General features: G+C 36.5%; 3 protein-coding genes and 1 non-coding gene across 4 annotated transcripts; 3 read left to right on the top strand and 1 right to left on the bottom strand.

Annotated features, from left to right (window-relative positions):
- Positions 1–1,777: 1,777 nt before the first annotated feature.
- Positions 1,778–6,739, bottom strand: LOC145123977 (phosphoinositide phosphatase SAC4-like). The gene is made up of 15 exons (XM_079059180.1): positions 5,913–6,739; positions 5,188–5,392; positions 4,938–5,103; positions 4,535–4,834; positions 4,286–4,473; positions 4,102–4,199; positions 3,890–4,023; positions 3,683–3,811; positions 3,275–3,587; positions 3,069–3,190; positions 2,864–2,977; positions 2,624–2,791; positions 2,435–2,551; positions 2,274–2,361; positions 1,778–2,172 (listed from the first exon to the last, which is right to left on the bottom strand). Exons 1-15 carry the CDS (start codon positions 6,084–6,086, stop codon positions 2,065–2,067), a joined length of 2,424 nt encoding a protein of 807 aa, XP_078915306.1. The 5' UTR covers positions 6,087–6,739; the 3' UTR covers positions 1,778–2,064.
- A 4,210-nt stretch (positions 6,740–10,949) lies between these two features.
- LOC145126759 (uncharacterized) lies at positions 10,950–15,155 on the top strand. The gene is made up of 4 exons (XM_079062063.1): positions 10,950–11,502; positions 11,602–13,191; positions 13,309–13,482; positions 14,785–15,155. The coding sequence occupies exons 1-4, from the start codon at positions 10,950–10,952 to the stop codon at positions 15,153–15,155; spliced, it is 2,688 nt and encodes an 895-aa protein (XP_078918189.1).
- A 60-nt stretch (positions 15,156–15,215) lies between these two features.
- On the top strand, positions 15,216–15,689 carry LOC145126758 (uncharacterized). The gene has a single exon (XM_079062062.1). It carries the CDS (start codon positions 15,216–15,218, stop codon positions 15,687–15,689), a length of 474 nt encoding a protein of 157 aa, XP_078918188.1.
- Positions 15,690–22,799: 7,110 nt separating this feature from the next.
- Positions 22,800–22,906, top strand: LOC145128113 (small nucleolar RNA R71). The gene has a single exon (XR_013716714.1). It is a non-coding gene; the product is annotated as a small nucleolar RNA R71 (small nucleolar RNA).
- The last annotated feature ends 4,140 nt before the right edge of the window (positions 22,907–27,046 follow it).

The raw sequence follows: 27,046 nt of genomic DNA, 5'->3' as shown, positions 1-27,046 counted from the left end.
AATCTTCTTTGTAATTTTGAGACCAACCCCTCGGATGCATCATTTCCTTTGCCCAATGATAATACATTTGAGGTAGATAATGACTTAGGATTTGATGATCCTAACTCACAGTATAGTGAAGATATTGATAGTGAGTCCGTGTGTAATATTGAGGATGACTTTTATTAGAGGGGACACACCTCTTTCCACTGTGAGTAATGTGTATACTACCTTGACGTATAGAGAACAATATCGTTATGCTTTTATGCCACTTTCTCATGCTAATTATTGGTTGGATTTGGATTAGACAATTGAAGTAGATTACTCAAAACTTTCTATGCATCATATCAGAGGCGTTCAGATCGCTTTCGTAATAAGATGGACATTCGTTATCCTGAAGAACCTCATAGATGTGAACATTGTCACCAACCTGGTCATAATAGGATAAATGTCCAAATTCTCAACCAAGGTTCAATGAGATGTGAACTATGTTTATTTTATAATTGATACTGTAACTTAGCGTTTAATTCATATCGTAATTTAGCGTTTAATTTTATTGTAATTTTGTATGTGGTTTCGTTATGCCATATTGTAATTTTGTATGTGATCCGTATTCTAATTTACTGTTTAATCCGTACTTGTAATTACGTAACATTGTGATATACTAAATATCGGTATACATTTGAAGGTATTTGTGAAATTTACTTAATGATAATATGCTTAAAATATTAAAGTTTAATTATATATTTCCTATAAATTATTTATACATAATAAACAATAAAGGTTAAGAATAAAAATTTCAAAACTAAAAGATATAAATAAAAAGATAGATGACAGTTAAAAGGGCTATAAGTGTAACCATATAAGAGGTATAATGTAATTACAAAAAATTAGACAATAGAAATGATAGGTTCTCCTCTTAGCACCCCTGTTTCTATTTCTACCTATTTCTAGTTCTACTAAGCTTTTTTCAAACACCCTTATATTTGCACAAAACTCTTGAGTATGCGGAAGAAGTGTTAACCAATAAAGAAGTCTATTATAGAGTTTCACAAAGTTCCACCGTGTGGCTTAGATTCATTATTCATAGATAGGGTTGTAAATGAATAGAACAAACAGGAATAAGGGCATGTTCGTTCATTTGATTTAACCTAACAATCGAACGAACATAAACGTATAAACGTACAACTTTTATTGTTTATAATCATTCGTTTAACAAATTAATTTGTTCTTACTTCTTATATGTTGATTGTATTTTGCAGTGTCACTTTAATTTATCAAATCTAGAAGTTTTTATAACTTAAACAGCTTTTAGAAGCTCCACTTTCACTCTCACTAGTTTTATAATATTATATACATAAATATAATATAATAACCAAACATAAATGAAAAAACATCAATAAAAAAAAAAAAACCAATATCGTTGTCTGTATTCGTTTGTTTAACTAAACAAACAAAAACCTTTGTTCATTTTCATTCATTTACTAAATAAATGAACATAAATGAACTTTATGCCAAACGGGTTGTTGAACATTTGGTTCATTTACAACCATAATCATAGATATTTTGATACATACATAAACAAAATTGGCTATGCTATGACCTTTTAGGTACTTAATTCACCTTTTTATTGCAACCTTACCATGCAAGATTCATGGCTCATAGCTTAATCATGGGTTTGCATAAAACATCCTCCAAACGAATGGTTTTAAACAATGCAAAATAACAAACAGTTGAAATAAATTTCTCACAAGTTAACACAATTAAAGCAAAAAAAATGGCTCAAAGAAACTTGATGTGAATGTAACATAACTTATATTATATTATATATGGTTGTTAAGAATCAGCTTCCGAAACAAACATCGTATCTCCTATACCTCATCATAGTAGTGATACATTTATATTTACAAAACCAACCCACCAACAACAGAAACTTTCACTATTAACCCTGGCCTCTTTTTCTCTCTCAACTATTGCATAAAGAAGGATGTAGTTTTCAAAACCAGTCCTCCATATTTGATAATTGATATTTCCTCCCATTGAATTGAAAAAAGAATATAACTTTAGACCCAATAAGCATCAGTCTCAATGACAAAGAGTCTCTCCATTGTTGACCCAACTCAGAAAACTATCTGAAAATTCCTCACCAACTTCAAAATCATTGGTATCATTATCATCAGCATGCTTGCTCCCCTAAATTATATATAACATAATAACAATTTAAATTAGAATTTGATTTTTTTTTTATTTATAAAGAAAACTAAATCTATGTATGCTTGTGATTTCTGACTGACCTTCATGCTGGATTCACTGGTGGAAGGAGTTGTTTGTGCTACAATTTCATTTTCAGCTGCCACTGAAGAAGAGTTTTTGAAAATCGATCTGCAAAAAAGAATTATTTTATTTGTAAATTGTAATGATAAAAATATGGAATATGATTTGATAAAAAGCTCACCTGTCCATAAACTGTTGTTCACATGAAAGCCAATCTAGGTCAACAAAGTTTGAGCAGTCAAAGGAGTCACATTTCTCATGATCAAATGATCCATCTTTAAAGTCAGCAAAAGCCTCCCTGCGAAATGACAAATTAGCCCTTGCTTTTTATACACTAAAAAAGATGAATTGAACACACACACACACATACCTTGAGTATTTCAAGCCACTTCCACATGCTAATACATCAGGTGTAGATTCAGACATCATTTTGTTTTGATCAGAAGAAGCTAAACTCTTTCCAAGACTAGAGCTTGAAGTAGGCAACTTGCTCTCACGTATCATATTTCCATCTGATAATGATTTCTTATGCAATGACCTAATAATACACCAATAATAATAATATAACATCAATAAAAATATAATCTTTTTATCGCATATTCAGGTTTACCTTCTATCTTCATCCACCATTGATTGTCCATTCCCATATACAGTAGAATACTGCTCTGGATCCACTTCCCACACTTGAGGTTTCCCATCTTGTGGCTGAAAGTGCCCTAAAAATCTGATACAATGAAAAGGAATAATTAGACAAATGGAGGAAAACCCTAATCTTTAAATAAAGAAAGCGACTTAGTTTAATTACTTTTACTTACACATTTATAGCATTTTGTTTCTCTGCATCCATGTATGCATTGTTGTAGTACCTTTGAAGAGTTCTAAAAAACTCCTGTGATTGTGTTGCAGCTTTCCATTGTCCCCTTCTCTCAGAAAACACCTATTATTCAAACATTTTGTTACAATTTTCTAACATAAAATAAAATCATTAAAGTTGTTAAAACTTTCAAATTTGTAAACATACCTTGTTATGTGCAGCTGAACCACCATATTGATGAGCAAGAGTGTCACCCATTCTCTCATAGAATCCCATTAATTCTTCTGCTAAAGGATCATCAAGTTCAAGTTTTGAAGAAGTTATTGCTTCTAAAGCATGGAGTTGATGTCCTAAAGCAGCTAAACCATATGCATATTGTGCAACATTTGTTCGATCCAAACAATCTATGCAATTTGTCCTTAAAATCCCTTTTTGGAAAATTGGTGCTCTAACAAAGTTGTTATCTTTTTCCACACAAAGTTTTTCTTTTTCCTTCTTCACATCATTGCCAATTTCATTTCTGTTTCACCCATTATCAAAAAAAAGAAAAACTTGAGTATCTAAAAGTTGCTAAAAAATTGTTATATGGATAGGAATTTGAAAGTAATAACTTACTCAAAATATGGCCATCTTAAGCACCCATCGGGTTTATATTCTGGTACAACTTGACAGTAGAAGAAACCGGTCAAAGTCAACGCGTAAGAAGTCAATCTTCCTAAAATTAGCAATGCATTTGTCCCTTTGCTGGAAAAAAGAATAAATGAATAACTTAATATTACCATAATACAAATATACAAGAAATGAAAAGGGCAATTAATTAACCTTCTAGAATGTTTGTGAAGATCCCAATGAAGAAATTTGAGACGTTTTTCTTCTGATAGATCTTTATTAATAGAATTAATTGCATTAGCAAATTCAGTACGAAGGATTGACTCTCGAGGCCTTCTTTCATTCGTCTGTTGAAAAAAAAAAGAATATAATATCATACAGAAATAGAAAAAAAGATTATAATCATATGATATTGAAAATGTTACCTTTATTAGGTTTAATATAATGATGGGGTTTCCATATCTCCTTACAAGATTCTGAAAATGAAGTCTTGTAGCTTCATAGTTTTGATCCCTCCTTGACACTAAAAGATTAATGTCAGTCAATAGAATATCTATAAATATATTAACTAATAATTTAATAGAAATTGATTAAAATATTTAATCATACACATAATATCAGGCTTAATATTGAGGCGTGAAGTTTCTTGAGACCAAAAAAGTGGAATAGATCCACGATTTTGTACAACAGAACTGATTTTCATAGGAGATCCTTCTGGAACATCTTCAATCAAAATTTGCTCTGTTTCTACATCATTAGCAACTCTTCCTTCCTCATTTACCCCTCGTTTTAAGTACCTATATAAAGCAATTTACTAAAATGCCCTCAAGAATATAAAAATGACAAAAAAAAACTAACCGGGTCCCAGCATAATGGCGTGAACGTCTTGAAATGAGAGTCAATCTGAAGTCACGTCCAGATATTGAAAGTTTATCTTGTTTAAAAAAACCATAAACCAAAGCCACTGTCCACATAGTATTTTGGAGGGAATTTCGGGCCCCACGGGTTAAAAACTCATTCCAAACAAACATGGTCTCATAAAGAACATTTCCTGTTTCATCATTACAACTGTTCTTCTGAAGACTACGCATGATATTATACGAATAGCTGAAAAAGAAGTCCTTTGTAAGATCCACCATACACAGAAGCTTCTTGTATCTACAACAAGAAAAGAAAAAAACATTAAAACAAAGTACAATAAGTCAATAATGAATGCAATGTTACCAATGTATGAAGGAATTAAAAAAAAAAAAAAAATTACCTATTTTCATGTCTCCAAGTAGTTAAATTTATCTGAGTTACAGAATCAGATAGAGCTATCATTTCAGTCTTGGAGATTGCATATACTATATGGCCACCAATTGAGCCAATTGGTCTTCTTTGTGTAATTAGCAACATGTAATATGGTCCAAGAAATTTAATGAAACCTAAAAAAAGATAAAGATCAATAAATGCACGATGTGAAATGTGTATATGTTTGAAAATATATATGTGTATATGTATATACATACCAACAATCCCATAGCAAGTGGTGATGAATTTGAGTCCACCTGTGGATTTATTACCCTCATGGATCCTTCTTAAGAGTTCAGAACATTCACATTCTGTATAAGTTGTTGAATCCTCACGGATGCTAAGCTCAGAAGTCTCTAACCTGTCAATTTTTAATACCCTCCAGTATCTGCGACTCTTGTCTCTTCCTACCATGTAATATTTCTACCCCAATGAGGGTAAAAGAGGAAAATTGGTGAGTTGAAGAACATACATGGGCGATTTAGGAATATAGAAATACATAAATCTGTTCTGTTTCCATATCTATCATGTAAACAAAGATATTTGTAATCCAGGAAAGAGGCACTATGTATGCAAACATGGGTGTGAAAATGAAGATACATATAGTATATCAGTATATCACAAATAAACTGAAAATGAAGAATATATTAGGAATTACCAAAGATATGTGACATGCCATCAACGAAGACTAAGGCATACATATTTGCTAATGGGCAACTAAAGGACTATTAAAGTGCCATGAGTATTGCAGGAAGTTCATAAAAGAATACAAGGTTGATTTCTTATTAGAACAGGAATGGACATCATTCATGTCAAACATGATCATGAGGAGGAGAACATAGGAATAAGTAAGCAAAAGGAATGGTTTGACTTCTGAAACAGTTCAAAGGGGAAACATTAGCAGATCATAGCAAAAAATGAAACACAAGTGGTAGAGAGATACCGATCGAGTCTCGTAAAGTCTGAATTTTTGCAGAAAGGCAAGTGGAGCAGCCACCGGGGAGGTGGATGGTTCATCAAGAGGAACATTAGACTCGCTTTCTGACGCGGGCATTAAAGAGACGCATGGTATTGGTTCCTCAAAAGGAGGGGAGATATGCTCATTATCTGTCGCCATTGTTATTACTATCAGATGCTTGTCCAATCCAGATCCGAGCCTCCTCCTCAGGGCTCGGTTCGAAAAATCAAATCAGAAGAACATTCAACCCTGCGGCTGTTTAATTGTATATAGACTCTGCCCAGTAACAAAACCCCGAACACATGGAGTTTGGTTGCTTCAGATATAGCATTCCTTTCCAACTTTATGATTTTTTTTTACTTCTCCAATTCTCTCTCTTCCATTCACGATTACGATCTAGCCTGCGAATATGTCGGGTACTCTTCCCGGTAGTCCTGTATAGCTTGTGATTTCGTTTTGTTATGTGTTTGTGGTGGTAAACAGATACCAATAAAGGGTTTTTAATCTAGGAACAAACAAAAAGATTGGCGGTGGATAAGAAGGTGGTTCGAATTCGAAATCAAGATAAAATTAATCACCATAGAGGGATAGAAAATAGTCTGAAAGATTGGTATATGATCAGGGTTGAAGAAATTGCGAAGATATGACCTTTCTTGAGTGTATTTCCGAGGATTAGGTTGAAGAAAGGGAGGAGAGACAGGGAGGAGGGGGGATGTCGGAGTGTTGAGAATCAGATCCACGGGGAGGGGAGGGAGGGACAGGGGAGGCTAAAGATCTATAATGGAAACCACAACCTGGGGTTGTGTGGCCGCACCGTCCTCTCACGATTCAACCCCAATTTTAAAATTATTGTACATATAAAAATGTCTTGATTTTTTATAAGACTATTATTTAATGAACATTATTATCTTTTACTAAATCAAAACAATTATTGTTATAGTTAGGACTTTGGAATTTGGAGTGAATATAAAGTAAACTTGACAAAATTATTTGGTTCGTTATTATGTTGAGATTATATGTTGGGTTCTTTTGGTTTTATTTGTTGTTTGGTTGGTTTTTTTTTCTGGTATAATGATATTTATGTCTTTTTTTTATTTATTTTAGATTTATCATTTACTTAATTTTAATATATTTAAATATAAATTTGTTTTGTTCATCAACAAACAACTCACGAACATAGATTCCAATACGTTCTCATCTGTGAAATTTATAAAAAAATACCAAAAAAAAATCTCAATTTTTACATATGAAGTGGCAAAAACCTTTAATTTTTTTTTTTTTTTTTTTGGTAAAAACCATAAGTTTTTGGATAGCTCTTCGTTTTTAAAATGAAAGGGTTTTTTTTTTTTTGAAAACTTATGGTTTTTACCAAAACAAAATGTTATGGCTTTTGCCAACAAAGCGTATAAAACTTTGGATTTTTTTTTTTTGTATTTTATACAAAAAAGTCTCAAGTTTTACACATTTTGTTGGCAAAAACACTAACATTTTGTTTTGGTAAAAACTATAAGTTTTCAAAAAACTTTTAACTTTTTTTGAAAAAGTAGGGATTACTGATTGATGACCAAATAAAATGTTAAAAATGAAAGATTTTCAAAAAAAAAAAATTATGGTTTTTACAAACAAACAAAAAAAAGGTAGGGTTTTTGCCAACTTTATGTGTAAAACTTGATTTTTTTTTGGTATTTGTCCGATTATTAGATAAATGTTTCTTCTACCTTATATAATGTTACATAAAATGGGTTCGAAAATAGGTTTGATAATTAAGAATCTGGATTTTCCTAAGTATCATAATAATAAAAAAAATAGTAAACCACATTAGTTGAGCGATATAAGTTAGTCTGTCTCACAACTCATGTGGGAGGTTAGTCACACGACGCTAGCAATATGTTGGACGTTTCAAGGTTTGAACCATGAACGTATTGTGTGGAATTATGCACCTCAACCACTAGGCTCTCGTTATACAGGCTCAAGTATCATGTATGTTTATTTTCATGTCGTCATCATCATCTTACAACTTTGTACGACTCCTAACACATGGCACAAATATCCATACAATATATTTTTATACGATAAGATGTCACACCCCCGAACCGGAACGGCGGAAACGTCTGGGGGCGAATGATTTCATCTTGTAATATCATAACAAGTGTATATAAATGAAACATAGGCATCGTCATCACCATACATAAAATATAACAACATACATAGTTTACATCATTGTGTTTGTTCATAAAAGTACATCCCAAAAATATCAAGTGTATGGTGAAAAACAAAATACAACAACATCCAAATTCCTTAGCTGCCAACCTGTTTAACGAGTTTCTGGGAATACAAGTCGTTTGAAAAGCGTCAACATATAATATGTTGGTGAGTTCATAAGCACTTTTTATATGAAAACCTTGTAATAGTTAAAACCCCAGAAAATCCAATATTTTCTGTAAAAATAGTTTATGAGTCTTGTTTTCAAATCATGTATAGTTGCGTGTGTGTTCTTGTTTATCCGTGTTGAGATCTTGTAAGAAAAATGTTTCCCCAGAAAAATCCTATATTTTCTGTTATACAAAAGTTGTGGTCTTAAAACCCTAAGACCTGTGATAGTTTCGTTTTTATCACTTCTTTTCATAGTTTATTTTTAGTTAAAACCATCTCATTTTAGTTAATCCTCATGCATATTTTCTCTTTTTGTTATTTTTCTCCTTTATCGGGTGCTTTCCAGTCTTTTGAGCTTAATTGCAGGATTTACCGAAGACTATTTGTCATTGGATATATGGAAGGAGTGTGGGAATTTTGGAGGCTTGTGGTTTGCTTGTGGACTTGAAGTGGTGCGATTGAACTTGGTGTCAGCATAAACAAGAAATCGAGTTAGACTTAATTTTTGGGTGAGAATGATGACGAGGCGACGAGTACTCGACCTATGGAAGATTAAAGGAGCATTGGAGCATATTTGAAGGCTTTGGAAGGCATAATTGGGCTCTCAAGAGTTTGTGCATATGGGCTGAAACATTAATGAGAAGATTGGGTTGGTGTGCCAATCAAATGGACCAAATGGACCACTCATCAGAATTCACGCGGTCCGCGTGTGCTCCAGAACTTGTCTGTGTGTCCTATAAATGGTCCGCGTGTACTCGCCAGTCGTCCGCGTGCAGCATGCAGTGAAGAAACCGGGTTTTGTGCTTTTGCCTCTATTGTTGGATGGTTGGTGGTTCACTTTTGGGAGAACTTTGGATCCGATTTTTTTTACTTTTCTCTGGAGTTTGGAGCTAGAAGAAAACCAAGAACATTGTGAATAACATCATCTTTTCACTCTTAAATCTTGCTACATGTTTGGTACTATCTATTTTTATTTTAGTTTCTTGAGTTTAGCCATGCTAGGCTAAACTTCTTTTGGTTGACTTGGATGTAATTTATTGAATGATTTGGTTATTTTGAAGAACTCCATGAACTTGTGTTGAATATCTATGATTATATTTTTTATGAAAAATTCATTCATGTTTATATATCTCTAGTCATGAATATTGATATGTGAATGTTATTTTTGTTGGTTAAATTCTTGGCTAAGTAATGGGTCTTCAATTTAACAAACAACAATTAGTTTAAATGTTTGTTTTCATTTCATTTAGACTAAGAAAATATTTTCTCCATAGTGGTAATGAAAGCAATAGATTACTCTTTGGATTTGGTGACTCTTAAAACCTAATGCTAATTGATTTTCACAAAATTGTATGCTTCATTAGTTTTGTGACTTTGATTTAGGAAATGTGCTATGAGCTTCTCTAGTCATTTTAATACAAAAGAAGAGTTGAGGCAAGTTATGCTTATAAATTGCTATAGCCAAGTTAGATTATAAACACAAGTATTGCACCTTGGTATTCTCATGATTATTTAACCAAATGTTCAAGCGATGAAAGTTCAAAGTCAACCATCTTTCTCTTACTGATTTTACATCAAACTTTTCTTTTGTTGAATTGTGTTTTTAAATCTTAGTGTAATTCTAGTTTTCTTTTAAACATCTCAAAAGATCAAAATCCCCCAATTTTATTTTATTTTAGTGTTACAAGTATTTGTGCAACAAGATTATCATAGAGTTATAAAATTGAATCAATCTCCGTGGATACGATCCCTTTACCACTATACACTATTTTAGTGTAAAAGATTTAGGGTTATTAATTTTGTTGGCCTCGACAACCACCAAATTTTTGGCGCCGTTGCCGAGGATTGGTTTATTTTTAATCAATTTGTTTCTCTATGCCTAGATCTCAGCGTATAGGTGACTTGATTTACAACCCAGAAATTGAAAGAGAAGCAAGGCGTTTGGCGAAGGAAAAGCGAGTTGAACGTGGTCAAACTTCCAACCCTCACGGGGACCCGGAAGTTGAAACCGCTTCATCAAGTGAAACGTAACCCGATTCTAGTCCCGACCCTCACCAAGAAATTCCCGAAACACCACCCCTACAACAAAATCCACCCATTATTCAACCAATTGCAATGGCGGAAGGAGGAGAAGTCCCCGAAAGAACTTTGAGGCAAATGATGGAAACTGATGTTACCTAAACTCCAACCGGTATCAATTACCCCGTATTGGAAGGAGGTTCGAAATTGAAGTCAAGTTTAGTCCATCACCTCCCAACTTTTCATGGATTGGAGAATGAAGACGTTCATAAGCATTTGAAGATGTTCCACATTATTTGCACTAGTATGAAGCCACAAGGGTCAACCGATGACGAAATCAAGCTAAGGGCATTCCCCTTTTCATTGGTCGATAGAGCAAAGGATTGGTTATTCTATCTTCCACCGGGGTTGATCAACTCATGGACCGATATGGCAAGAGCTTTTCTTGACAAGTTTTATCCCGCTTCAAGAGTCTCAATTCTCAGAAATGAGATTTGTGGAATCCGCCAAGGTCAAAATGAGACTTTTCATGATTATTGGGAGAGGTTCAACAACTTATGCTATAGTTGCCCACAATACCAAATTCCGGAACAACTCCTCATTCAACACTTCTATGAGGGATTGTTACTGATGGAGAGAAGACTAGTTGATACCTCAAGTGGTGGTGATGTCTTTAGTAAAACTCCACAACAAACAAGACAACTTTTCAACACCATAGCCGCGAATTCTCAACATTTTGGCCCGCGCCAAGATATGAAAAGAGACACACAACACAAAGTCAATGAAGTGGGATCATCAAATCTCGAGTCTCAAATCAAAGATTTAACCTCCGTTGTCCAAAAGTTAGCCATAGGACAAACTCCACAAGTGATGGTTTGTGGGATATGTGCAACAATGGGACATCCTACGGATATGTGTCCCATTCTTCAAGAAGATGCGGAACATGTAAATGCCACGGGAGAATTCCAAAATTACCACAACAAGCCGTCCGGTTACCAAAATGCATATAATTCAAGTTGGAAGCCAAATCCCAACATGAGCTACAACCCAAGGCCATTGCCTCAAAATGCATTAGTTAGACCTTCCTATCCACCACCACAACCTCACTACCAACACCCGCAACCACACTATCAATCCAAACCACACCCTCCACACCACCAACAACCTCCTCAATCCCAACCAAGTAGCTCCGGAATGTCTCTTGAAGACATTGTCAAATCCTTAGCCACTAGTACCCAACAATTCCAAAAAGAGACAAGAACTAGTATCTCCAACATTGAAGCACAAATGGGAGATATAGTTACATCCATAAGCAAGTTGGAGTCCCGTGGTAAACTCCCTTCTCAAACCGAAAAGAACCCAAATGTCAATGTGGTGACCTTGAGAAGTGACAAACAAGCCGGAGAAAGTTGTTCAAAGAAGAAGCCAAGGGATGAGGAGGAAGAAATAGAGGTCATTCCCATTGAAGATCCCATTGTCAAGAATGCCACACAAGCCGTAATTCCAAAGAAGACTATCCCTCTAGTGACTCTGATAGCTACTCAACCGCCGTTCCCCTCTCGACTTGCAACTTCAAAGAAGAAAATGGAGGAGAAAGAGATTTTGGACACCTTTCGAAAGGTGGAAGTAAATATCCCTCTACTTGATGCAATCAAGCAAATCCCTAGGTATGCAAAGTTTTTGAAAGAACTTTGTACCAACAAGAGGAAGTTGAAGGGAAATGAGAAAATTTCTATGAATGAAAACGCATCCGCGGTTTTACAAAGGAAGCTTCCACCCAAGTGTAAAGATCCGGGAATGTTTACGGTTCCTTGCAAAATAGGAGATGTCACTTTTAGTAGTGCCATGCTTGATCTTGGTGCTTCTATTAATGTCATGCCCTATTCGGTGTATGAATCATTGAATGTTGGTCCTTTAAGTGAAATCGGTGTCATAATCTCTCTTGCGGATAAGTCAAGTGTATTTCCTAGAGGTGTTCTGGAAGATGTCCTAGTACAAGTAAACCAATTAGTCTTCCCGGCGGATTTCTACGTGATTCATCTGGATGAACAAGTGTCCTCAAAGTCGGGTATAATTCTACTTGGGAGACCATTCTTGAAGACGGCTAGAACAAAGATTGATGTATATGCGGGAAGCTTAATGATGGAGTTTGATGGGGAGACAATAAGTTTTAACATCTACGATGCTATGAGATATCCTAGCGATGTTTCATCTTTGTGTTTTGTTGATGTTATTGAACCATTAACCCAAGAGTTGTTCGAGTTGTCTAATGGTGACGTGTTGGAGATGGTTTTGAGCAAAGGGTTTGATTGTGGGAAATTAGCCAAGAAGTTGAAGCTCTACTCACTAGACCCCGAAGTTCAAAGATTGGTTAACAATTTGGAGATCAAGAAAACCACTCAATTTAGTGTGAAGCAAATTGAATTACCTCAAACTCACACGAGATTGCCACCCTCCCTTGTTCAACCACCGGAATTAGAATTGAAGTTCCTTCCTCAACATTTGAAGTATGCGTACTTGGGAAACAACGAGACTCTTCCGGTCATCATTTCAACTCACTTAATCGAATGTGAAGAAGAGCAACTCCTCAAGGTGTTGAAGGAGCATAAAGAAGCCATGGGTTGGACGATTGTTGATATCAAAGGGTTGAGGCCCTCCACTTGTATGCACAAGATCTTAATGGAGAATGAATGCAAGCCAAGTAGAGACGTGCAAAGAAGGTTGAATCCGCCAATGATGGAAGTGGTCAAGAAAGAGATTTTGAAGCTCTTAGATGCGGGAATGATCTATCCAATCTCGGATAGCAAGTGGGTGAGCCAGGTGCAAGTCGTTCCAAAGAAGACGGGAATCACGGTAGTTGAAAACAACAAAGGTATGATGGTCCCCACCCGCGTGCAAAACGGGTGGAGAGTATGTATTGACTACCGCAAACTCAATGCTAGCACACGAAAAGATCATTTCCCATTGCCTTTCATTGATCAAATGTTAGAAAGGTTGGCCGGAAAATCCCATTATTGTTGTCTAGACGGGTACTCCGGTTTTCACCAAATCCCGGTGGCACCGGAAGACCAAGAAAAGACAACATTTACATGTCCATTTGGCACTTTTGCATACCGGAGAATGCCATTCGGATTGTGTAACGCACCGGCCACTTTCCAACGATGTATGGTTAGTATCTTTTCGGAATATGTTGAGAATATAATTGAAGTTTTCATGGATGATTTTACGGTATATGGAAACTCATTTCAAGAGTGTTTGACTAATCTCACCAAAATTTTGAAAAGATGAATTGAAACGAATTTGGTTTTAAACTTTGAAAAATGTCATTTTATGGTGAGTCAAGGTCTTATTTTGGGTCACATTGTGTCAAAGAAAGGAATTGAGGTAGATAAGGCCAAGATTGATGTTATTCAAAGCTTACCTTACTCGACTTGTGTTCGGGAAGTTTGTTCTTTTTTGGGCCATGCAGGTTTCTACCGGAGATTCATCAAGGACTTTTCAAAGATAACAAGACCAATGTGCCAACTCTTGCAAAAGGATGTTGATTTTGAGTTCAATGAGGCGTGCAAAGAAGCTTTCGACAAGCTCAAAGAGTTGCTTACATCCGCCCCCATCATGCAAGCACCAAATTGGGATCTCCCCTTTGAGATCATGTGTGATGCAAGAAACTATGCAATAGGCGCCGTTTTGGGTTAAAAGAATGGACGAGCCTCCCATGTGATCTACTATGCATCGAGAACACTAGACAACGCTCAAAGCAACTACTCTATTACGGAGAAGGAGCTATTGGCCATAGTGTTCGCCTTGGAGAAATTTAGACAATACCTACTTGGTACCAAGGTCATTGTGTATTCGGATCACGCAGCTCTTAAGTACTTGATGACGAAGAAAGATGCAAAGCCTAGACTCATCCGTTGGATTTTATTGTTACAAGAATTTGATTTGGAAATCCGGGACAAGAGTGGATGTGAGAATCTTGTTGCCGATCACCTAAGCCGGATCACTTCAAATGAAACTCCTCTCCCTTTGCGGGACGAGTTTCCGGATGAGCATCTCTTTTCCCTCACTCAATCTACTCCTTGGTATGCCGATATCGTTAACTTTTTGGTCACGAAAAGGTATCCCGACACATTCACACGTGCTCAAAAAGATAAATTGAAAAGTGATGCAAAATAGTATGTGTGGGATGAACCTTATTTGTGGAAACATTGTCCCGATCAAATTATTAGGCGATGTGTGCCCCAACAAGAGCATCAATCCATTTTACAATTTTGTCATGAACTTGCTTGTGGGGGACACTTCGGACCTAGCCGGACCTTGAGAAAGGTCCTTGAATGTGGACTATTTTGGCCAACCATGTCATGCGATTGTTATATGTTTTGTAAAAGTTGTGAACGGTGCCAAAGGACGGGAAACATTTCGCAAAAGAACCAAATGCCATAAAATCCCATCCTTGTTTGTGAAGTTTTTGACGTATGGGGGATTGATTTCATGGGCCCATTTCCCGTTTTGTTTGGCAAAGTTTACATCTTGCTCGCGGTTGACTATGTTTCTAAGTGGGTTGAAGCCAAAGCTACACGATCGGATGATGCCAAAACGGTTATCGAGTTTTTGAAGTCTAATGTTTTTGTGAGATTTGGTGTGCCTAGGGCCTTGATCAGTGATAGGGGGACGCACTTTTGCAACAAGATGATGGAGGCTTTATTGAAGAAGTACAACGTGACCCATCGTGTCTCAACCGCCTACCACCCCCAAACGAATGGTCAAGCGGAAGTTTCAAATCGCGAGGTGAAGAGTATTCTTGAGAAAACCGTGAATCCTTCAAGAAAAGATTAGAGTTCTAGGCTTGATGATGCCTTGTGGGCCTATCGGACCGCATACAAAACCCCGATAGGAATGTCTCCCTTTAGGTTGGTTTTTGGAAAACCATGCCACCTCCCCGTGGAATTGGAACACCGTGCATTCTGGGCGGTCAAGCAATGCAACTTCAACATTGATAAGGCGGGAAGGCAAAGAAAGCTTCAACTTCAAGAGTTGGAGGAGTTGAGAAATGACTCCTATGAAAACTCAAGAATTTACAAGGAGAGAACAAAGCTTTTCCATGACAAGTCCATTACCCGCAAGCATTTCGAGCCGGGACATAGGGTTTTGCTTTACCATTCGCGATTGAAATTATTTCCTGGAAAGTTGAGGTCAAGATGGATAGGTCCGTTTGTTGTGTTAAAAGTCTTTGAGCACGGAGCGGTTGAGATCCAAAGTGAAGAAACGGGGCAAATCTTTAAAGTCAATGGGCATCGTTTGAAACCTTTCTATGAAGGTTTTAACGCAAATTTCCTAGATGTCATCCAATTGGATGCCCCGGTGTACTGAAATCGAAAGGGAAGCACGTCTCGCCAAAGACGTTAAAGAAGGGCATTTTTGGAAAACTTAAAGTTTTCATCTTTTCTAGTTCCAAATAAATGTCGTAGATAGATCCTTTTTGCATTTAACATTTCTTCTTCTTCCTTCTTGCAGTAAAAGAGTGTTGGATTTTAAGGCCCGGTGTTCGTTTTGGTCAAAGGGTGAAAATTGAGAAAATTGTTGCAGCATTCACGCTGACCGCGTGTACTCGAGGGGCTGCCCGCGTTAATAAACAAATGGTCTGCGTGTGGTTTCCCAAAAGTGTCCGCGTCCAATTTCAGAAAACAGAAGGACTTCAGGCTTATTCACGCGGACCGCGTGTACTCGCCCAAGTCGTCTGCGACATTCTTTGATTTTAGCATCATTACAGAACTTTTCACGAGGACCGCGTGTACTCAAGGGACCGTCCGCGTGAATAAAAAAATGGTTCGCGTGTACTCCAGAACTGTCCGCGTGGATTCGTTGACCAACTTTGACCAGATTTGACTTCCATTGACTTGTTGACCAAATAACTTAAGTGACATGCAACCTTTCTTCTTCATTAGCGCACTGGTTGTTTCCCTCTCTCTATACATTCTTTCTCCCTCAAGAAACCATTAACCCAAACCCTCCACCCACTCACCCTTATCCACATCCACCTTACCCCTACCCTTACCCCCCAATACCCATATCCTCCTCCCGATCCCCCGGTTTAGGTACTTTCGCCTCGCCCCAAGCATTGAGGACAATGCTTATTTCTAAGCTTGGGGTGGGGTATTCCCTTTTTCTTTTTTATTTCTCATGCATTTTAATTAGGTTGCATAGCATTTTAGCCTTAATTTGCATTCATTTATTATTATTATTATTATTATTATTATTATTTTATAAAAATTCCAAAAAGATTTTATTTTCTTCTTTTTCACTTTTATTTTTGCATGGAATTTAGTCTAAGGCATAAACATTCATGCATTTTTGTTATCTCTTTGTTCTCATCTCCGAACATCTTTACTTGAAAGACACGACACACCTTAAATACAATTCTTTTGGAAACTCACATAACAAATAATAATCGTTCTTAGGGACTTTCAGTTGTTGCTTCTTCTCTTATATATATGTGGGAAGAGAGTGCAAGTAGTTGTGCATATGAATCAACCCATGTCAAGTGTGGCATAAGTAGGGGGACAACTTAGCCCCGTGCCGACCAGTCCCTCACCTGAATTTTCCTTACAAGCCACAATCAAACCCCAAATAAAGGAATAAAAACTAGATTGTGCTATTTTGAGATCTCTAGTGTCTAACAGCTACAATTCATATCATATCTCATTACTTTATGATTTAGACACATTTTTCCCACTTGATCTCGAATTAGCCTTAGTGTAGTTGTGCTCGTTTGGCCTCTTGTTTGGGTTGGACTTAGTTTCTACTTATAGTTGTATATAATTTTGTATTTTTACTTTCAGGCTATTCTTGTAAAACTCCTGTGGTAAACAAAAAAAGTGAGCCTAAAAAATGGAGAGACAACTACCCCTTTTTCCAGTTTTGTTTTGTTTTATGTGTGATGTATGTGAAACTAACTAGTTTTAATCCTACTTATAAAATCTAAATTAATCACACAAAATAGTTCTAGTAAGCAGGGTATCGAACTCAGGGAACGACAATTTAAACTAATTACTAAAATTATCTAATAGCAACTAACAAATGATAAAAGAGAGGTTTTTCTCTAGTTTTACAAGACTAGAAACTTACTAACACTTAAACTAAATTAGTAACTAGCAACTAAGCAAGCAAAGACCAACTAAATTCAATATCTAAAGGTACTTCTGTTCAGGTTCGACTCAATTGATCCTATGGTTGATTTTATGGTAATAGTGCAATGGATTAACTTTTTATTGGCTACCGATTCAGGTGATTAGGTTCACATTCGCTACACTAATCCTTAGAAAACAAACTAACTCAAACAGTGGCCAGTTGTCTAAATTAATTTAATTCCCTAGGTTATTTATTCGGGTTAATTAAGACTTGTTGTGGTTAACTAATTTGCCCCTTTAGTTGTCCTCTTGTTGATGGTCATCACACAAGCTCACACGTAAATTTACCTATTTTCTTATTAATTCTAGTTTCACATTCGCTAATCCTAGTCATATAATAAAGTGTTCACATAAATTATACGAGGTAAACAATTAAGAGATGTTCATGCAACTTAATTATCTTCCTATTAACAGAAAAATAGTTTTCATTCACACATAAGGTTTTTTAACAAGTTTAAATTAACAAAATCACCAATATAAAACTAATCCTACCATAAATCAAACCATAGTATCAATATTGTCTCCCCAAACAGAAGCAACAAAGGTTTTAGCTCATGATTAAGGTAAAAACGAACTCAAACACAGATGCTAAAAGCTTAAACATAATTAAAACTAAAGATCTAAGTAAAGAGTTATGATTTGTGCCTTAATTCTCCTTTGAAATTGGATCTAGGGTTGGAACTTCACTCTCCAGGTCTCCTCTGGCTCTTAATCGCAGCTTCTATCCCCAAGGGTTCTCTCCCCCAAGAACGTGAATCGATATGAGGGTCTCTTTTTATAGATTCGACCCGACTCGTCGAGTCCAAGACTGACTCGTCAAGTCCATCATTAAATTCCCGTGTACGGCAAGTCAAGGACTTCTTCTGCTTCGCGAAACTTCGTGGCGACTCGTCGAGTCGGTGACCAACTCGCCGAGTCCCTTGTGGTTTTTTTGGGTGTTTTCTTGTTTTGTTCATTCCACAGCTTCCCGATAGTTGCTCCTGCTTCCTTTTGCTTCCAAGTACTTCTTTTGGACTGAAAATACAATTCAAAGATAATTAAGTACCTTTTTGTCCATAATATGCAAATATTTAGCTAATAAATGATAAAAATCTATATTAAATAAAAGGCTGAATATGTACATATCAAAATACCCCACACTTGACTTTTGCTTGCCCCCAAGCAAAACTGAATTTTAAACATACTAGCATCACATAAGACAATCCCAATCTATCCCAGCCATTATGTCAAGACCGCAACGCATGCATTTGTGTCTAAATTTTTTCCTAAGGACCCCCCTAATTCTAAATACTAACAATCCTCATAAACACTCGCCCACTTCTTTTGAACAACGCTCATTTTATGCATCCCTCCGAATCCATCCCCAGAAAACTTTTTTAACCTCAATGTATTTTTGGCTGAGCAACCCAAGCATACATAATTTAGAAAATTACAACTTTTTGATACCACTATGGAGCTCTTTGGAATTCTTCACTTCTTTGATAATTTATCTTGATTTCTTTGAATTCACCACCTTTATGATTCTTGGTATCTTCAAAATTTTTGATTTTTCGGAATTTTGATCTTTTGATCTTCACTTTGAAAGCTCCAAAATTCTTACAACTTTTCTTGTAATTCTCTCTCTCTCTCTCTCTCTCTCTCTCTCTCTCTTTTAACATGTATCTCACTTTTTTTTCACTCAATACCTACATGCTTAAGCAAGGGCACTGAACTTCAATCTTTATTGGTTAAAGTATTAGTCTTCCTGGATACATTTCAAGTACACGATGCTAAACATATTGCGATCCTCAAACTAAGCGAGGTTGTGTTTTTGTTCCATGATTTCACTAGAATAAAGGGGGCCACAAATGCACTAGAACGTGTTTAGGCTCAACTAAACATTTGGGTCTTCATAAAATCATCAAACATAACACTAGCATGGAATCCTAATTGTTTTTACCAAGATTTCCTAAATTAACCCTAGCAATTTTAATTCAAAAATTTCAAAATTTTCAAAATTTAACTAAAATTTTAACTAATGTAACCAACCCCCTACCCCACACTTAATTCATGCAATGTCCCCATTGCATATCATGATAATTAAAGAACATAAAAGTAAAGCGAGAATTGGAACAAACTCCCCTGGGATAGTAGTGGCGAGGTTGATATTTCTTCTTTTGAGCTCCATCTTCAGCTGACTTTAGACATGGGAACAGCTCATCCATGCCTTGGGTGTCATTCGTCTCGTGTGGTTATGCTCTAAAATATAGAGGAAAAAGGTCTTGGAAATTCTCGGAAATTGATCTTTAATAGTATAGCCAAATGCCCTTGTCAAATGTAATCTAATCACCAACTTGAAGGTAAGAGAAAGAGTAACTCGTCGAGTCCATAGTGAACTCGCCGAGTTAAGTCGATAACAGTCGGGTTTTACCAAATGGACTCGTCGAGTATCTGAATGGAACTCGACGAGTTTTCTTCACTGAGTGAAAAAAATTAGCTCCTGCTTCAGGTTCGTTTCTAGGGTTTTTTGGAGATTATTATAGCAATATTCCCCCTCATTTTTCTTCAATAAAAACACATCCCTTCAGCTGTTTAATTATCGGACTCGTAATTAGACTCAATTCTCCCATTCTTCTCGTTTTAGACTCGATCCCACGTTTTATTCCTCACACTTTATTCGTTCATTCTATCCCTCACCCTATATTCTGAAAAGATCAAAAACAAATACCAAGTAATAAAAAAAAATAAAAATAAAAATCCTAAATTATCCCTAAATACTAAAAGTTTAGAAAGAAAAAGAAAAGCAAACTCTCGTAACGGGTTGCCTCCCGCCAAACGCTTCTTTTTGAGGAGTCTTTAGCTGGACTCCCTCCCGCTCTACGTTTCTTCGGTGCTCTTCATCGGGATGTCATGCTTGATCTTTTGTTGCTTATACTTCGTCTTGTAAGCGTATATCTTCCTTTTGTAAGCTCTTCTTAATTCTTCTTTCCTCCTCTTTTGAGCATTATCTTCAGATTCATACCTTATCCTTTTTCCACACTTCACTTTCTTCAACCCGTTTCTTGCACCTATCTTTCGGACTTCTTCTTTATCAACCTTGATTTTTCGTTCAACTTCCACTTCATCGTCACTTGATATTAGGAATTCGTAATCACTCTCATCACCTTCCAAAGAATCCGGTGGTTCAAATGTGAACACTGCATAATTAGTCGACACATGGGCTCGAGGTTTTGTTCTTTTAAGTGTAGGTGACTTGTTCTTCTGATTAGCAATTTGTGACTCAATGGACGAATTCGGCAAGTCATTATTATCAGCCCTTGCATTCTCCTTTTCTACCAAACTTGCCCCCTCGTTAAGTCGAATTGCTTCATCTTTTTGTATTAACGTGTCCAGGTAAGCTACTTGTGCGTTTTGGAAGTCACAATAATTTTTAACAAATTCTCCTTCTGCTATTGGACCTTCCAAAGACTCAGAAAAAATATGCAAGTCTGTGCCATAGAGAGAACTTGAAAGTGGCAGGTCAAGGTTTTCAGTAAAATTGAAAGTGGCAGGTCAATGCGTGTTCCACAATTTTATTTGTTTCTTCTGAATCAGCCTCCTCTAGTAACTTTTCTATCTCCTTTAAATCTTTTTCAGCATCAAAATTTCCTCCAGAAGTTAGTAGAAATTTACTTGGATCCTCTTCTTGTAAAAGTGCAAGCTCTTTCTCTAACATTTCATCATTCAAATCAATTGAGGAAACTTCTTCTTTCTTTGACTCTGCATGCTTAATGTCTTGTGTAGTCTTAAACACCACTGAATCGTTCCCCACCCTTAGTGTTAGGGTGGATTCGCATACATCGACCAATGCACAAGTGGTGTTCAAAAATGGTCTCCCCAAAATAATTGGAACTTTGGGGTCTTCTTCCATGTCAAGCACTACAAAATCCACAGGAAACACAAACTTATCTACCTTGATAAGAAGATCTTCACAAACACCTTTTGGATGAATGATTGTCTTATCGGCTAGATGGATCTTCATGTCAATAGGCTTTGGCTCCGGCAAGTTCAACTTCTTGAAGAAAGAGTATGGCATGAGATTAATGCTTGCACCCGAATCCGTCAACGCTCGAGTGGTAATTAGATTCCCAAATTGGCAAGGTAAGGTAATACTACCCGGATCGCCCTTCTTCTTTGGCAGCTCATTTAACACCAACTCAGCGACTTCTGCCATATTTTTTCTAGCGGTAAAGAGACCCTTAAGCAAGCTTACATATTTAGGCGTTTGAAGTATTGTTTCAACAAATGGAATATTGACTTGAAGGGCCTTTACATGCTCCATGAAAGCTCTGTATTCTTTAACCTTCTCATCAGGTATGGCTCGAATCGGGAATGGCAAAGGTGGCCTGTAAGGCTTTAAAGAAACAGCAGATTTGTCATCAGGCCTTGGACTCGTCGAGTCGATGAGATGGACTCGGCGAGTCGAGTCGGGTTTTGCTGAACTTGAGTATTTTGTCTTTTCTGCTTGCACCTTTGTTGAGGCCTTCTGTGCAGGGGTCAGAGGAGTGAAAATTTTCCCAGAACTAGTTGTTATTGCATTAATATGCGCCATTTTCGGATTGTTTTCGGTGTTGCTTGGAAGTTCACCCGCTTGTCTTTGATTAACTTGTTGAGCCAGCTGTCCTATCTGCTTCTCGATGTTGTGAATGGATGCTTGCTGGTTCCTTAGTATAGTTCTTGTTTCTTGTATTGCAGCATCGTGATCATTGTGTCTTTTCTCAGAAGCAGCTACAAATTTTGTTAGCATCTCTTCCAAGTTGGGTTTCGTGTCTTACATTGGTTCCTCTTTTTGGTATATACCCCTTGCTTGTTGTCTAAACTTCTCCTCCTTTGCCTTCTTGTATTCATCATAGGGTAGCCATTCTTTCTTCGGTTTCCGCCAATCATAATCAAACCTATCACCGCTTGAATAGCATACTTGCGCCTTTTTGTTTCCATTCTCGTCCAAGTCGCAATCTCTCGTAAGGTGAGGTCCATTGCAATTTTCACAACCCACCCGAATAGCATGGATTGTTTGATCCATCTTTGTCATCCTCCTATCTAAACTATCTAGTTTAGCCATCATTGCCGCCATGCCATCGTTAACCGTGTTCACTACCCCCTACTTACTTCATTTCGTGGGTTGTGATATTCTCTAGAATGTTTATAGAACTCCTCAATCAATTCCTTTATCACCGGGGGTGCCTTCTTTGTGAAGGGTCCTTGCGAGTCAAGGAGCTGTCGAGTTGTAACATTGACTCCATCATAGAAGATGGAGACTTCTTGTTGGCTATTAAGGTCATGGTGTGGGCAATTCCTTAGTAGACTTTTGTACCTCTCCCACGCCTCATAAAGGGACTCTCCGGGTTGTTGTTCAAAGTTGGCTATAGCTTTCTTCAACTTGGCTATTTTAGAAGGTGGGCAAAACTGGTCAAGCTTGGGGTGGTTTGATAGTTTCGTTTTTATCACTTCTTTTCATAGTTTCTTTTTAGTTAAAATCATCTCATTTTAGTTAATCCTCATGCATATTTTCTATTTTTGTTATTTTTCTCCTTTATCGGGTGCTTTCCAGTCTTTTGAGCTTAATTGCAGGATTTACCGAAGACTATTTGTCATTGGATATATGGAAGGAGTGTGGGACTTTTGGAGGCTTGCGGTTTGCTTGTGGACTTGAAGTGGTGCGATTGAACTTGGTGTCAGCATAAACAAGAAATCGAGTTAGACTTAATTTTTGGGTGAGAATGATGACGAGGCGACGTGTACTCGACCTATGGAAGATTAAAGGAGCATTGGAGCATATTTGAAGGCTTTGGAAGGCATAATTGGGCTCTCAAGAGTTTGTGCATATGGGCTGAAACATTAATGAGAAGATTGGGTTGGTGTGCCAATCAAATGGGCCAAATGGACCACTCAACAGAATTCACGCGGTCCGCGTGTGCTCCAGAACTTGTCCGCGTGTCCTATAAATGGTCTGCGTGTACTCGCCAGTCGTCCGCGTGCAGCATGTAGTGAAAAAACCGGGTTTTGTTCTTTTGCCTCTATTTTGGGATGGTTGGTGGTTCACTTTTGGGAGACCTTTAGATCCGATTTTTTTGACTTTTCTCTGGAGTTTAGAGCTAGAAGAACACCAAGAACATTGTGAAGAACATCATCTTTTCACTCTTAAATCTTGCTACATGTTTGGTACTATCTATTTTTATTTTAGTTTCTTGAGTTTAGCCATGCTAGGCTAAACTTATTTTGGTTGACTTGGATGTAATTTATTGAATGATTTGGTTATTTTGAAGAACTCCATGAACTTGTGTTGAATATCTATGATTATATTTTTTATGAAAAATTCCTTCATGTTTATATATCTCTAGTCATGAATATTGATATGTGAATGTTATTTTTGTTGGTTAAATTCTTGGCTAAGTAATGGGTCTTCAATTTAACAAACAATAATTAGTTTAAATGTTTGTTTTCATTTCATTTAGACTAAGAAAATATTTTCTCCATAGTGGTAATGAAAGCAATAGATTACTCTTTGGATTTGGTGACTCTTAAAACCTAATGCTAATTGATTTTCACAAAATTGCATGCTTCATTAGTTTTGTGACTTTGATTTAGGAAATGTGCTATGAGCTTCTCTAGTCATTTTAATATACAAAAGAAGAGTTGAGGCAAGTTATGCTTATAAATTGCTATAGTCAAGTTAGATTATAAACACAAGTATTGCACCTTGGTATTCTCATGATTATTTAACCAAATGTTCAAGTGATGAATGTCCAAAGTCAACCATCTTTCTCTTATTGATTTTACGTCAAACTTTTCTTTTGTTGAATTGTGTTTTTAAATCTTAATGTAATTCTAGTTTTCTTTTAAACATCTCAAAAGATCAAAATCCCCCAATTTTATTTTATTTTGGTTTTACAAGTATTTGTGCAACAAGATTATCATAGAGTTATAAAATTGAATCAATCTCCGTGGATACGATCCCTTTACCACTATACACTATTTTAGTGTAAAAGATTTAGGGTTATTAATTTTGTTGGCCTCGACAACCACCAACCTGCGTGGTGAAATTGTGTTTAAGGTATTCAACCCGTAGTTGGTTACAATTTAAATGTGTGTCTCGCGTAAATTTTAAATAATATAATTATATTCTAAGTGAGTCGTTATAACCATACTAATATGACGGAGTGCCTGTCTTGATGTTCTTCAGGCGTCGGTTTCGGAGACGACATTTGTCACCCTAGACTGGCTTGTCTAACTGTAGCGAACAGCTCAGGTGTGGGGTGTCAACCCCGTATAGATCTATACACAAATTTCCGCTCTCCCTCCAGGAGACTCTGGTTATAACTACTACAGGACTTTCGGTGTACGCTAAAATAGGTACGGTGAAGGTGCGTCTCACTAGAATCCTAACAGAAATTTACGCTAATAGTTGATCCCGTTGTTTAATATTATAAATAACATTAATTGTGTATGTTGCCAAGATATTTCGTTTTTATCACGTATGCCGAGGATAACCTATTTTTAATCATATCGTCAAAGATGGTTCATTATTACTGAAAATGACAAAAATGAGCCAACTTTATATAAAATATCAATTAAGGCTCATAGTTATCCAAAATGCCATAAGTGGCCCAAAAGGTCAATAATGGCCCATAATTACCATAAGTGGTCGAAAATTGCCCAATATTGTCATAATTGTTGAAAACGGCTCATTTCTACTACAATACTCATTTAAGGCCCATTTTTATAAAAGTGTTCAAAAATGGCCCATGTTTGCTAAATAGTTCGTTTTCAGCCCATTTTAAGTAAAAATGTCATATTTGGCCCAAACTTGTTATATGTTTCATTTTTGGCCCATTTTATTTTAGAAGTATCATAAATGGTTCATACCGAAAATGACATAAAAAGGCCCATTTATATCAAAAATGACCGTTTTGGCCCATTGATGTCGAAAATGTGATTAAAGGCACATTTTCACTCTATTGTCAAATATGGTCCCTTTTTATATTTTCTTTAGTTTCATAGTGAGTTCTTAAACATACTTAACCTTGTTAACCAAACATGAGAAGTTACATAAGGCAACTTATTCCAACAACTTCAAGACTTGTATGAATCTCGAATTTTATGGAGCTTGTAGTATAATATCACAACATTTTAACACACACATAACATGTAAAACATACCATACAAGCAATTATACAAAGATTTAACAAGACCTTGACTTGTATCCTCCCCCAAAAGAAAGAAAAACTCGAAAATAGGGGATATGAAGCTCACCTTGGGGTTTGATCGGTTTTGAAGAGGAAAATGGAGTAGGTTTCCGGCCTAGCTTGCTATCTTGTAAGGATTTTCGAACCCAAGATGGTCTCTAGGAGCATGAACACGAAATGAAGTTGTATGAGGAAGAATTCCTAGTGTAACAAGGAATAAGTCTAGGGAGTTTGTCAAGAACTTACCAAGTATGCAATTCGTGAAGACAATCTTCTTGTAAGCACACTAAAACCCACGGTTTTCGGAGAAATGAGTGAAGGATGAGAAGTTTTTCTTGAGGATTGAGAGGGAAATGAGAGAGTTGTAAGTGAGTTGGAAGTGAGAAATGAGAGAGGAGGTGGTGGTGGTCTCGACCGCAAATATATATATATATATATATATATATATATAGAGAGAGAGAGAGAGAGAGAAAGATCAAGGAAGTTAATATATGATGGTTATTCTTACTTTTCATAGAAGTATGGTAAACAAATTGCATGGGTATCTTCCATGCAATGGTGAGGTGTCACCCAAAGTCAACACCCACCTTTGTTCTTTTTTTTTTTTTAATAAATAGGCCGATCGGATTTAGGGTGGGGGAAAAGAAAGGAATATTGGGCTCGGGTTTAAAGTGTAACCGAGAACCATAAGCCCAAAGGGTATTTTTGGTTTAAAGGCCCAAAAATAAATGGCTCTCGGCCCCCCATAAATGATCCATGAAGGGTATTGGCCCAATCAAGAGGTTTCCGGCCCAAACGTGGCCCAATGAGATTAATTGAACAAGTTTCGGCCCAATAATGCTTATCGGCCTTGGAAGGTCCATTAAAGGTCTTATGGCCCAAAATACTATTGCATAATTAATTTCGGCCCAACTAGGGCCCAAATGTGGATTTTTGGCCCAAAGGAAACAAGTGGGGAGATTACCGGCCCATTAGGCCCAATAAGAGGGTTTTGGATGTATAAACAGATATATAATTGAAGTTTGGTTCGCATTTAAACATGGTGTTACATAGTTACACAAAGAACTATCTTGTTCATGAATAGGAAAACCTAGCCCTAAAATGCTAGTTGTGACATAAGACTACTACACATTGGAATAATTAATAATGAAATGAGTATAACACGTGGTACCATTAAATGTATTCAACTTAAGGCATGTTGGTGCTTTCGTCTTAGTGGAGTTCACAATAGATTTTGTTAAGATTGCAAAACAACAAAGTCATTATTTTAAGAGTAAATTACTGAAATCGTCCCTGTGGTTTGGTAAAAATTATGTGTTTGGTCCCTAACGTTTTT

The sequence above is a fragment of the Lactuca virosa genome, chromosome 7 (assembly GCF_052849685.1).
Source record: "Lactuca virosa cultivar CGN04683 chromosome 7, Lactuca_virosa_CGN04683_v6, whole genome shotgun sequence".
NCBI lineage: Eukaryota > Viridiplantae > Streptophyta > Magnoliopsida > Asterales > Asteraceae > Lactuca > Lactuca virosa.
The sequence above is the reverse complement of the archived record's forward strand: the minus strand, read 5'-3'. Positions and strand labels throughout refer to the sequence as shown.

Coding starts and splice junctions, on each gene's coding strand:
- LOC145123977 (XM_079059180.1), bottom strand. CDS start 6,086: ATGGCGACAGATAATGAGCATATCTCCCCTCCTTTTGAGGAACCAATA. Junction 4,200..4,285: donor TATTAAGCCTGATATTATGT/GTATGATTAAAT, acceptor TTAATCTTTTAG/TGTCAAGGAGGGATCAAAAC. Junction 2,978..3,068: donor AAACAAAATGCTATAAATGT/GTAAGTAAAAGT, acceptor TCATTGTATCAG/ATTTTTAGGGCACTTTCAGC.
- LOC145126758 (XM_079062062.1), top strand. CDS start 15,216: ATGTCTCCCTTTAGGTTGGTTTTTGGAAAACCATGCCACCTCCCCGTG.
- LOC145126759 (XM_079062063.1), top strand. CDS start 10,950: ATGGAGAGAAGACTAGTTGATACCTCAAGTGGTGGTGATGTCTTTAGT. Junction 11,503..11,601: donor ACCTCCTCAATCCCAACCAA/GTAGCTCCGGAA, acceptor CCAACATTGAAG/CACAAATGGGAGATATAGTT. Junction 13,483..14,784: donor ACCGGCCACTTTCCAACGAT/GTATGGTTAGTA, acceptor TTGTTTGTGAAG/TTTTTGACGTATGGGGGATT.